Source organism: Zonotrichia leucophrys, chromosome 7 (assembly GCF_028769735.1).
Source record: "Zonotrichia leucophrys gambelii isolate GWCS_2022_RI chromosome 7, RI_Zleu_2.0, whole genome shotgun sequence".
Taxonomy (NCBI): Eukaryota; Metazoa; Chordata; class Aves; order Passeriformes; family Passerellidae; genus Zonotrichia; species Zonotrichia leucophrys.
The window spans coordinates 33171019-33184537 of record NC_088177.1 but is presented as its reverse complement, the minus strand read 5'-3'; the positions used below and the strand labels follow the sequence as shown (position 1 = coordinate 33184537).

The 13519-nt window shown below is 42.4% G+C and overlaps 1 protein-coding gene across 2 annotated transcripts in view; it reads right to left on the bottom strand.

Annotated features, from left to right (window-relative positions):
* PTPN4 (protein tyrosine phosphatase non-receptor type 4) overlaps positions 1-13303 on the bottom strand; it is a 112402-nt gene extending 99099 nt beyond the window's left edge. For both annotated transcript variants that reach the window (XR_010440941.1, XM_064717783.1), the window contains exon 1: positions 12563-13303. Coding sequence is in view for 1 of the 2 variants with exons in the window: in XM_064717783.1 (XP_064573853.1) it covers positions 12563-12575 (13 nt within the window). In the remaining variant the exon portion in view is untranslated. The remainder of the gene's footprint in view (positions 1-12562) is intronic.
* Positions 13304-13519: the final 216 nt, after the last annotated feature.

Here is a 13519-nt window from a genome sequence, read left to right as displayed (position 1 = left end):
GTTCAAATATTATGTTCCATATGTATTGATATTTTCTGCTTCCCTCTATTTTTATACATGAGATGTTTAAGATGCATAAAAAGACTCCACAAAATCTTTTTCCTCAAGAAATAAAAATAAAAAAGATCAAGGCAAGTGGCTTCAGATGTTCAGCTTTCAATCCAGAATAATAAAAGAAAACTATTTTCTGAAAACATACATTTCCTTCATAAGTTTGGAGAATTTCTTTACTCTGTCAAGCAGGCACAATTCACTACAAAATACCGGAATTGCATACAAGGTGGTTGTACACCAATTCTGCTGAAAAGGATCCTAGAAGGTAAGTGGGAAGGCAAGAGAATATTTTTAGTAGGTCATAAGACACAAACATAAACCAACTGTGCCATGCTGTTGTAGAGAGGGAATTCCTCATTTGAGGATGCAGTCAGGCGCCCAGCCCACGGCACAGATCAAGGCCCTCCCTCCTGACTCTCAGCACTGCAAAACCTCAAAGGGACCTGGTTTGAAGCTTCCTAACCCAGATGCAGCTCAAATAACAACAGTCCAGTTACTTCATACAATACCACAGGAATTGAATGTATCACAGCTTTCAAACACTTTGAAACAATTGTTATCCATATATAGCTGATAGAATGCTTACTAAGACATTCAATGATATATCAATTAGATATTAGATTCAGTTCTTTTATTATGGTAAGGAGGAGTGCAACACACTCACAAACCCTGCCCTAGCAGAAGAAAGCACTTCTGGAAAAGGGATGACAAGTACAAAACACAGTAAAGTGGTCAGGGAAGGATTTAGCTCAAATTTAGGACCGTATTTTTGTCCCTGAGATACATTTTTAACTACCTGTTCCACAAACAAGGTGTACACTTGTATATACTTCTAAACAAAGTTCAATAAAAGGGATTACCTGACAGTGGGAAGCTATGAAATACACTATGCTGTTTCAAATAATAACTTCTTTCTTGCTCCATACCAGTACTACATTTTATTATATCCCTGTTTCAGGTTTTCTGGCACCTACTTGCATGAGCTGGATAGATTGCTGCTTTCCAAGTCATCCTCATCTCCTACCACTTCTGGCATTCTCTGGTTTTTCCACTTCTGTTTCTTCTTCTTGCATTCAAAACAAATTATAAACATTTCATGCAAAATGTATCAAAATGTTTTCTGATATATTTGAGGTTGGCTGTTTAAGAACAGCACTGCCAAAGAAGACTGATAATACCCACAAATTTTTGACCCATGTCAAATAAAACATGAGGTACTGGGTTTATCTTGCTTACTGCCATGAACTGTTTTTCATAAAGAAACAGAACACAGATAAACCTAAAAATACCGAGTGATGCTTACTTTTAGAGAGATTTAAAATTATTTTTTGCCCTTTAGCAAAACCAAGTTTCCCTAACTAAACTATTTTTAAATGCTCATGATTATTTCTTCCAGCTTATAAATTTGTTACATTCAAAGCACCTAGAAGAACAGAGGAAGGGCAAGAATGTGTTTTAAGAAAAAAAGTCATGTTTAATAAACTTTAAACATTAAGATTACAAATTGTGCCAGCAACGTTCCATTATCTTGTTTTGATAAATGCAGAACAGCCTGGGAAATTAAAAGAAGCTTCATGTTGCAGTGACAAAATTAAGATAGGTTTTGGTGTACCTATCAGTCAGCTGAAATGCAGACATTAACATACTAACTTTGTGGATCCTTGAATGACATAAGTGTCAAGATGAAAGCAGCTGACTCAAATGCAATCTGAATTAGAAATGGAAAAGGAAATGGGGAAGAACTTTGAGGAACCAACAGAAGATCTAATTTCATTTCACTTTATTATTTTTTTAAGGTAACACCATGACAGGATTAAATCCCAAATGCATATCATTCCAAACGAGAACACTGAACACCAGTGGCTCTGCAGCTGTGATATTGTCTGTGGTACCAATCTTGCTCCTCACCATACTCTACCCTGCCCCTCTTTCCCTCATCACCAGCAAAACACTTGTCAGGGTGCAGTGGAAATTTCACCTGAAGAGTTTCCACTCCAGGAGTCAGGAGAGGGAAGGACCAGAGACAGGCCGTGCTTCCCTCCATCCCCACTGAGCTGAAATGCTTCCCAAGCACCAAACCATGCAGCTGCTCCTGCAGCAAGGGAGCTGAGGAGGGGACTGGGGGGCTGCACCTCAAGGTGACTGTGCTGGTGGCAGCAAGCCTCAGCATGAGTTGGTTCTCAAGATGCAATTCCACAAAGAAGCTCTTAACACCTTCTCCTCACACAGATCCAGACTGTCTGGGGAGCAGGAATTAGGAGATGGGGAGGGTGGGGAAAGGCAGCTATCATCTAAAAGGTCCTGCTGGTACCTTGCCTTGGCTCTCTGAATTATCAGCAACAGTGAAAAGTAAAACCAGAACACAGAAAAATCCATTAATCTGAGTAGCCTGCTGACAACCAGAACAAAACTCCTCCCTTGCAGATGTGCTCCCCACCCCAGGTGTGACACTGCACCATTACTGAGGGGAACTGCACCAGCTGCCCAAGAGCAACACCCCTCAAAGGGCTCCTTTAGAAAAGTAAAGCATTACTGAACACAGAGTGCTGTATTTCACATCACATCATCTTTGGACTACCTCAAAAGACAAACATCAATTTTCTAAAGCTTCTGGTGTGCTCAAACCACGTCCCTGAAGGTAATCTCCCTTCCTAGAACCCACCTAAAACCTTCAGGATCAAAGGAACTGTTCCAGATGACACAGCCTGAGGTGTAGCATGAACACTAACTAGAGCCTGGAAGCAGCTCCAGCATAACCCTGCCTGACCACAGGTTGGTCACTTCTGTGATTGCCAGCATCAGAAAATTGAGTGTTTTGGAGGAGAGGATATGCTTTACACTGCATGAGTTGAACAGATGAAAATTAATCAAACTCTGCTCTTTGAAGACAATTTTTACATTTTCATCACAATATAAGAACAGGAGATTGTGCCTAACATTTGGTTGATCTCTGAGGAAAAACCCACCAGTGAATATTTCACTCACAACCTTAGCACAGAGCTCAACATGCAAAATAACATGAATAGAGCTCGAGAGAAAAGATAAAAATTACACTGTTTTGGAATGCTGAATGTAAATACATCATTTTCAAATGAAACTGTCAAACATCTTGTTGTGGTGGTAAAAACCAAATCACTATGCAAAATGATAATACAAGAAAAGTCAATTGTGTGTTTCTAATAATAAATGCTCTTGTGGCTTTTGAAGTCACAAAAAAACTCTTGGCTGAATTGAAGCATTGATTTCTGTAGTTATTTATGTGCAGTTCCTATTAGAATTCTATTGAATTCCTTGAATGGTGAATGGAAGTGCTTTTGAAAACACACACAAAAACTCTTAAACAAGGGACAAAATAAATGGAGAGTGTCACATTGCCAAAAAGTTTCAAAAAGTCAACAGAACATTTCAACGTTTTTTGAAGTGCGAGCATGTATGACATGGCTTGAGAGAAAATAAGTGTAATACAAAAACAATATTCAAAATACATTTCCCCATCACTCCTGAAGAGGAAGCATAAACACTGGTATTTGCTTCTCAGACATTATTTCTAAATTACTTGCTATAATCTTGAAATATAATCTATAGTAAAACATAGTTTTATTTTACAGAATTTTAAAATGCAATCACTCTATCTTTATATCCACCACCAATATGATGATATTTTACTTACTATGCATACAGATATATCCAAAGTGTATATTATGTTAATTATGCTAAGAAAATAAGGATATTTATAAAATGCCAAAAGAAAAGGTTTCACTGTGGGTTTTTCTGAGTACTAACAAGAGACATTTAAGTCTGGAAAGCAGATTTTTAGAATGTAGCTTTCTGTGTACAGCAGAAAAATAGTAATATTAATAAGTTTATCTTCAGAACTTCTGTATCAGCCTACTTTTAATAGAAACCACCTTTGTTTTCTCATTGAAAGTAATGAGCACCTCTAAAATAATCTTACCACAGAGTGCTCTTCAACAACTTAAGTAGTATCTTATTTTGAAGCAATTTAAAATTATTATTATTACAGCATTACTCAATACATATATTAATTTTTTTTCTATTTTTCCTAATTACTCATGGCACACTCATTCTGCTGAACTACAGCAACTTCTTTGAATCTGCAGTTACACATCTTTGTCCCTAACACAATTACATCATTTGCTATCACCCACTAGTATCTGATGAGGGATGGATCTCTGGTCATGTAACACATCCCAGGTTATTGCACACAGCTGCTGGAGCACACACAGTTATCATGGCACACCACAACACAAAATATATTCAAATGAATATCAAAGACTACAGTGGAGAAAGGCTTTTGCAGATACCAGAGCAGCTACAATCATTTCCCACAACAGTTAGAATGAATCTGTTTGTCTGGCAAACAAAGGGAAAAAATACTGTAGAGAGGTGGATTGGAAAATGCTTACATCAATGTAACTTAGAAATAGAAAACAGAGATTTGACAAAGCAGCTTCACTGGCAACATAAGTTCTATTCAAAGGTGGCTGAACACGAGCTGAAGTTTCAGATGTTAATCAGGTTTCTCTTTCAAGCTACTCTCTCACATACATTTCATTAGTATAATTTCTACAAAGCACTTTTATTTCTGTTTTCTCAGGACTGTGTATGTGTTTCCAATGCCAAAGAAGTTATTATCCACATGACCCTTATTCAGAGAAGGATGCTTTTTATGAAAATGCTGCAGAAAGCAGCCAGCATTAATGAGCTCCCATGCAGCTTTCCTGCAAAAGGAGGGAGAGCATCTGGAACTGGGGAGGGACAGCAGCACGATCACTGAAGGGAGGCAATGCTTCTGCAATAACTACAACTGAGCCTTTTAATTGCTCACTTCAGTTTTATTAAATAGCTTACAGCTATCTAGAGAATTTCTAATCTTGCATTTAATTAATCTCAAGAATGAAGTTCTCCTGCAGGAATTTCCTCTTGGAGGACTTTTTGTCAGATGTTCATTTTCAATCTATTTTCTAGCCCTCTGCTGAGGAATTCTGTTCTAAGTGTAACTGTATGTACACATCCTTAGTGGTTACTCACACCTCATTTTCTTACTGCACAGCTCTCCATCCTTCAAGTGGCATGTCTTTGAAAGCAGAGAGATTTTAATTAATATCTTTGTCTGTTATTCAATCCTATACAATTTACTTAACTATTGAAAAGCTTGAACATAATCCAGAGTTTCTGCAAGCATGGGGATTGTGGAAAGTCAAAACCAGCATTACCAGAAGAACCCAGGGAACATCCACCACAGTGCATCCCTCCCCAGGCACACTCACATGGTCACTTCCCCAGACAGATGCAGGAACTGCAGAACAAAATACTCAAATCTATACTAGGAGAAAAGGGAAGAGACAGTATCACCAATACCATAATTCTCTTAAGTAACAGTAAACCTATTAGGTGAAGGTGCCAAAAAATTGTAGCCACATTACACCACCCAGAAAAGCAAAGCAAAAATAACCTTTTCCCAACAACAAACTCCAAAATTACTTCCTTAGTCCAAATTTGAATATCTAAGGCCACTTCCAGCCTGAGTAGTTTACACATCTGACTTATATGGTATATCTTAATATATCATACAATGAAAGGAGAAGTAAAATGTTAATTAGGGAAGGGTTAAGAAAGGTAAGAAGCTTTTGCCACCCTTAATGTTCTGTCCCTCCTCACCCAGCTGCATGTGTAGCAAACTTGAGAACAGGTGACAGAACCATAACCAGCAGCAACTGCACCAGCTCTCAGTACTGGAGAATCTGAATCAGTATTCTCACTTAAGCCCACAGCAAACAAATAAGCCCAAAAAAAAATTCAAATCACTTGGAGGTAAGACCCCACAATGTAACCATCTGGTGTGTTTGTTCCATTGTAACACAGCTTCTGCATTTCAGTTTCTCCCTCCTGTGGTGGTGCATGCCACAGTTATTTCAGCACAAGCTTCACAACAGGTCATGAGATTCAAGGACAATTAAAAAAAAATTACCTCTCCTTCTTCATTATGTTTACCAAAACCCAACACACTTTAAAATTGTTGCAGGGCAGCTGCCCTTCTCTTTTCCCTCTTTTCTATCCCAACTTAGACAAAGATGATACACCCCTTCAGTTTTAGAGGCAGACACATTTCAGTCTTTCAAAACCTTCTTTTCATAAATACTACACCCTTGCAAATATTCAAGAGATCTGCTCCCTGGAAAGCAGGTGCACTTGGACGAGCTGACAGGATGCACTCTCTCCTTACAGAACCAACACACAAGCCTAAAACAGAGCAAGTGGGGAATGACTGGTAGGTGAGGATTCCCATCCACAGCCTCATGTGCACCCAAGCACTAAAAGCAGCCTGTGGCACCAATCCCAACTGCAGAAAGGCAAGGGCCTCTTCCAAGGCAAGCCTTAATAGCAGCTCACACTTTGGAGCTTACAGGCCACAGATTTCAAACTCAAATGCCAAGTTCCATAAAATTTTATTTTTAAGTCAAACAAATTGATACACATCCCTTCTCCCAAAGTAAAGCTTTTCTAAATACGGGCACTCAATAAACTCAGAAAAACATTTCAAGAGCAGTACTGAGGCTCTGTGCAGCTCAGAGACAATGCAAAACTGGCATATGCAGTGCACACACACAATTTGTATGGGAAAAAACAACTTACAATGCAACACATCACTGGACATCAGCACTGGCCATCTTTAAGCCTATTTACACATCAAAAGACAAAAATATGTCTCACTTTTTCAGATGACACCACAAGCTTGTTGCACGTATCAAGACAGACAAATGCAAAGTGACATATGTTAATTTTAACTCTCTCCAAAGCAATTTTTTCATGGGAAGACTGCAGGTTTTTTCCCCAAAAACATCTCTGAATTCAATGACAAGTCTAATAGAAACAAAACAAACTCAGTTTTATTATGTGATCTTCCTCATAAATGGTCATTTTTAAAAGCAAAAGCATTGGATCAAAGCTGTAAAATCTGAGAAGCATTTTTTTTTCAGTACCAAAAGAAATACATTACATTTTTGATTTTTTTTTTTTTTTTGTTCAAATCAGTTATAAGAACTTTAATTACAATTAATATATTTTGCAACTTCATGGCCTAGGAAAATATAAGGGAAAGCACCATCAAGAAATTCTCTCTTGGCCTGGATACAAAACTGTGCTAAGTTGGAATTTCAGAGAGCATCAGCAGCAATAACTGTTCTTCCAGTTACAGGTGTATTTCCCAGGTGCTCTTACTGACTGTGTGGTAATTTCTCTACCTGAAGGACAGGAATGAACAACATTTCCAGTTCTAGTCAAGCCTGAACTAAGCATGGAGTTACTTCAGCCCTGCATCTCTGCTGGCACATACAAGAGAGCACAAGCTCTGGGGTGTCACACTGAATTTCTCCTTTGAAAAGCACAGCTCTGCAGGGTTATCAAACCCACTTGGACTCTTCTGCACATGCACCTTCCACTGTGGCCAGAAACCACAGAAATCTCGCTTGTTCACCTCCTCCCAGCCAAAGCATGCCAGCCCATCTCTGGGACAAAGGAGCCACAGCAGGCTCTGCCAGCAGCTGCTGCATGGCCAGGATCTGCTGCAGATACAGTTTCAATTGCTGGTTTCAAACCTGACATAAAAAAGCAAACAACTTAACTAAGAATCGTTTTCTCATTGAAGAAAACACCACTTACATAACTTTCATTGCACTCAGTAACTGACACAAGCTTCAGAGCACTACTGATATCATTTGTTTCTCATTTCTGTCTTTTGCAGCAGACACAAAACACTCCTTGGAGGTTTGGTTGGGTGGGTGGGTTTTTGGGAGAGTGGGGGATTTGTAGGTCAGAGAGATGTTGGTACACAAACACAAAAAACTGGCCAAAGGACTCAGGAAAAGCTAAAATACACTCAGCTGTCATAAAAGTGAATATCCTTCTGGAGACAAAATGAGGATCATCTGCTTAATCCAAGCACAGTTAACAGCACAAAACCAAACCAATTAAAATTGTTACTTCTCACAAACACCAGAAAAGAGCTTATATTTAATTGTTTTTTCAATTGGCTTATTAAAACTATCAAACAAAATACCAAAATCATATAGAACTCAATACCTTCAGAGTTTAACTGATGTTTTCCAAGAAAAAGCACCAGTAGAACAAGGTTCTGACTAGCAGATATTGAGCAATTTTTAAATTAAAGTCCAAAATCCAGGCTAATAAGAGAACTGAATACATCCTCCTTAAAGCTTATCTACACCACTCTAATTTTAAAAAAGTAAAAATTCCAAGTATGAAAATGTTAATCTCTAGCAGCACTACATTTGATTGTCATTGAAGATCTGGGCTTTTGGTCATGCAAAATAATTCAGTTATAATTCTCTAATCTAGTTACCCTGAAAAAGATAAGAAATACCCAGAAAGGCAATGTAAGAATGCATGTGCCATAAGAAGTGGATTGTCTATTTCTCCCTCATCAATCTTAGGGTCAGACTGAAAACTGCCAAGTGGCAATGAAGAGCTCACTTCACACTCCAATCAGGAAAAATATTTCCCAGAGCATTCTTCATTACAGGTCATAAATACTCATAATCAAAAGACTGTTTATTTTAAAATGGATATTAGCCATTTCCCCTTCCTCGTGTAACTGTAGAGATGGCAGTGTCCCATAAACCACACAACTGGAATTGCATTTATCATCCAATAGTCACAGGAAACTTGTCCAAGAGTAACTGCAGTGTCAGACAAAGCAGGGTGCCAAGAGAGGCCCAATTGCATCACCCTACCAAGCCTTTGTTTGAAGGTGCATCAGCTGAGAAAGGAGGAGCTGCCTCAATTCTCACATTTCAAAGAGAAATTCATCAAGTTATGTTTGTGTGACCCACTAAGAATCTCTGTGACCACCAGCTGTAACATTCTGTGCATGTACTGGGACACTGCACACAACCAGCACACACTTCAGTGTGCTGTTAACCAGATTCTTTTAACCCACACATCTGGACCCTGATTCTAGTATGTCAGCACATCAATAAAACTTCTCTGAACACTTTAACTGCTATAAACTTGAAGTAATTTATTTTGTGAATAGCAAACAGCAATAGTTTTCTAATTCTGGAATTCTCCAAAATAAAGATGGAGATTTTGAATGTGTACCTGCATATATAACACTGTAATAATTATATATATATGTGTGTGTGTATATATATAGACTTAGAAGGAGCTCCAAAATTTTTAGAAAGTGAAGGTTTTCAAAAGCCTAGAAAAAATTGTTTTTGTGCTACTTCAGGGGATTACAAGTCCTGAAGGAAAAACAGCCTCTGTTCCCAAACAAGCATATATGAACAGCTGGTGCAGCCAGTAAAGACCTGCTGTTGTATTACCAGCACTCTGCTGAGCTCCTTGGGTTTTGTCTCCTGCCCAGGCCATTCTCCCCTCCCTCTGCTCTTCCACCTTCACAGTTCCTACCTTCCCCCATGAACAATTCCATATTATATACATACACAAACCATTTTTACAGTTATTTAGGTTGGAGGACATTAATACCCATGAGAATTTTGTCTGGGCATTTAATGAAAAGTGACAGCACCAGAGTGAAAGTGTTGTATTTAAAAAAAAAAAAAAAGCACAGTCAACCATCTGCTGAAAGATTCTCTTGTTTGGCCATTTTTTAATTGGTGAGAATGGAAGTGAGGTGACACAGAAACAGGATGTGAAGGCATGGGATTCATATGATCTTGCACCAAATTTAAACACAAACTGGGGGAGGGGAGAAGCAAGGCACAATCATGAGCAATCAGAGAATCAAACTACTGGTAGTGAGAAGACCCAAGAAGACAAACCATAGGAATGCACTATTTATCAGTTTAGGGAAAATAGTCTAACATTGATACCAACACCAAAAAAAGCCATGCACATGTCTACTGCTTGTTTTAATTAAAGATTTGACCAGATGAAAAGTTAGAACAGACTATTAATCCACTGTAATTTTAAGAAGACATTTACCCAACCCACTGACTACATCCAAAGCTAAACTGCCCCAAGCAAGCTGCTCCTGTTCCCACACAGGTGAGCTGAGGGCTGACCCATCCTGGCTGCCTTTGGTGTGCATCCCACCTTCTACATGCGCACACCAACCAAGGCACACAGCTCCCATGTACGCTCAGCAAAATCCTTACAAAGCAGCAACCATAAATAACGGCCCAGTGAAATGGAGCCCCCAGATGCTGAAAGGGAGCTGTTTCAGCAGTGCTGTTACAGTATGAAAGCAATCTTTTACAAGTGCCTTTATCCCCACAATCATGTCACACACTGCTGTATGAGGCTGCCAGCCCCGGAGCTCTGCATGCCCACCACACAAACACCAAGCACTCACACACAGCAATGCCCAGCACAAACACAGGCCTGATGCCTCCTGAACCAGTGCTGGAGCTCAAGTTCCTACAGCAACTTCTGTGCAGGTGGATCCATCTGCCCACAGAGGGGCCACTGCAGGATCTGAGCCAAAATGATGTACCCTGAGTATTAACTTACCATATATTTCAAATATGCTAATGGCAGTGACATGTAAATAGCACTGCATGAACCCTGCTCATTAACAGAGAGCTCATCCACTCCACAGAGCCATTAGCATTACTTCTAAGATTATAGGATTTTGGGTTTTATTCATGTTTTAAAAGTATAGCTGCTAATAATGAATTAATTCTAGTCACAGAAAAACAGTATTGGCTGAACTTTCCTGCTACTATGGTGTAAGTGTACCCAACCCTGGAAGTATTTTTAGCAAGGGTGTTCAATCAATACTGCTATGTACATCCTAAATTAGACATTAACAGGACATGAGAACTGTAAAGCATGGCAACAAACAATACATTCCACGGACAATTTTGCTGAACAAGAAGTAACCATCGAAGTAATTTCTAAACAGGTAAATTTGATTCCAAACAAATTTAACTGCAAACGTAAGGAAAACATACTGAAAGGTAAAATTACTTAATACATTTCAGCTTGTGAAGAATATGCATTTGTATTTCAATGTTTTATCTGACTCTGAAAAACTAAAATTAAAAACACACACATCATCTAAAAAGACAAAGAAACTGTAATGACAACAAAATTATAGCAAAAAAATCGGACCAACAGTACACTTCTGAGTTTACAAAGTATAAACTTGCCTGGGAAACATATTGACACACACGTACATATTTGTAAGCTTATCACCCAGAATCATTTTTTATCAACATGGTGCAAGCCAGAGTCGTGCCAATATGTAAAAACAACTTTTTAGGTCAGTGAAGCAAGAAATCCATTGTCAAGAAAATGGCACCCATAAGATTACAATAGTGAATATATTATGTTCAAGCAATGAACTGGAAAACTTTCCTACAATATACATAGCTAACAAAAAATGGTTTTACCAATTCTAATGTAACTCGTTCCTGTACTCCTGCAACGCACATTTCCAATGTGACGAGCACACCATGTCTGCATGCGTGTGAACACGTCGGTGGCTCCCAACATTACAGAGCACTTATTTGCCAAAACAAGCAGGCAAACGTGCACTCACAAAACCCCCTCACCACTGAACTCTGAGTTTAGCTCAGGGCAAGAGAAATGCCCCGTGGGTGAGCAAATGTATGTGCACACCGCAGCCTAAAAATTATCCTTCAGCTGAGATCCATTAGCACTTCTGTAACACACCAAGTCACACAAATATTTTCTACCTCACAGTTTCAAAAATTGGAACAGCTTGGCCACACGGAAGTCCTGGATGGCTGTAAATAACAGCATAAAGTTCGCTCACGTGTATTTTACATCCGAACGATGTATATCCTTCGAACAGACCAGAGGTGGGAACATCTCACGTACACCGGCAGCTATCTAGTTTTAGCTACTAGCTCTTGGAGATTTTTGAAAGGAAAAAGACGCTATGCTTCTTCCAGCCGGTGCTGCAACAGCATGCACGAGTTAACCCATCACCAGGTAGACGAAAAGCCTCTGTCGCATATAGACACAGCGATTATACAAGCCTTCTGCTCGAGGGAGACACTAAAAATGTACCAGAGGAATGCAGCGACAGCACTCAAACCTATTTTCCCTGCCCATAACCAGGGCAACGCGCACATGTGCCTAGAAAGCACAGGATCGCAAAGTTTTTTATTAAACACGCTAAAATAAAAATCCGTTTCGGGCGTTCGGCGGAGTTCAGTGCATTTTGGAGACCCCGACCTGTCCCCGCAGCTCGTTCCCCTCGAGGCTATTTCCCCCCCACCCCCACACACCCCCTTGGCCGAGGGGAGCCGGCTCTGCTGCTTTTTCGGAGGGGGAAGCGGAGGGAGAGCGCACACACACGGCCACCCCCCCTCCCCAAAGGGCTCAGGGCAGTCGCTCTCCGCCCGCGGCGAGCTGAGCGCGAAGTTGCGGGAGGGGGAGCGGGGGGGTCACAGCACACACACGGCCGCGGCTCGCAGCACCCCTCGTGCCCCCAGCCCGGAGCCCCGAGCGCGCCGGCGGCCGCCTTTACCTTCATGTACCATCCACGTCCTGGTTCCAGATGGAGCGGGGAGCGCCGAGGCGAGAGGCGCGGGGGCTGCGCGCTCGCGCCGCTGCCGCCCCGCGCGACCCCCAACCCGCCTCCGCGGGCGCGCGCACGGGCACGCGCGCCGCAGAGGCTCGGGCACGCGCAGCGCCCGCACCCCCCCGCGGGATCGGGATCGAGACCGGGAGCGGAGGCGCCGCTCGCCGCCCCCCCCTCCTCAGTCTTCCCGCAGCGCCCGCCCGAGCCGCAGCCTCGGGAGCAGCGACAGCAGCCGCCCCGCGCCCCGCCGCAGCGGCGAGCGCCGCATCGTACTGCAGCGACTGGGCCGAGGGAGCGGGAGGGAGGAGAGGGAAAAAAAGCTGGGGGAGAAGAGGACGGAGGAGCCCCGGGGGGAAGGCGGAGGACACCCCCACCCTCCGGCCTCTCCTTCCCCCCTCTCCTCACAGCGACCGGCCGGAGGGGCGGCACGGGCCGGGGCTGTCCCTCACGGGGCGCGGCACTGCCTCGCACGGACCGGCGGCTGCCCCGCACGCAGCCCCGGCCGGGAGGCAAAGGGGATCGGGGGGAGGTGGAGCGCCGGGGCGCTGCGGAGGCGCCTTCCCTGCCGGCGAGCGAGCGAGCGCCCGTGGGGGAGGAGGGGGGAGGACCTGCAGCCTCCTCCCCTCATCGCCGCCCTCCTGCCCGCCTCACGCGGGCAGCATAGCAACCAACATGGCGGCTGCGCAGTCACCCGGCGGAGGGCGGGAGGCGGCCCCCGAGAGCTCGCGAGAGCCGATGGGGGCGGGCGCTGTGCTCCCCATTCTATTGGTCCGTCATGTGTCCGTAAAAGGGAGGGGGCAGGACCGAGAGTGCAGCTGGCTGTCTGATTGGCTGGGTTTACCACGGCTGAAGCCGGCGGTGAGCACTGATTGGTCAGGTGATCCGTCACTCACACCTGTGGCG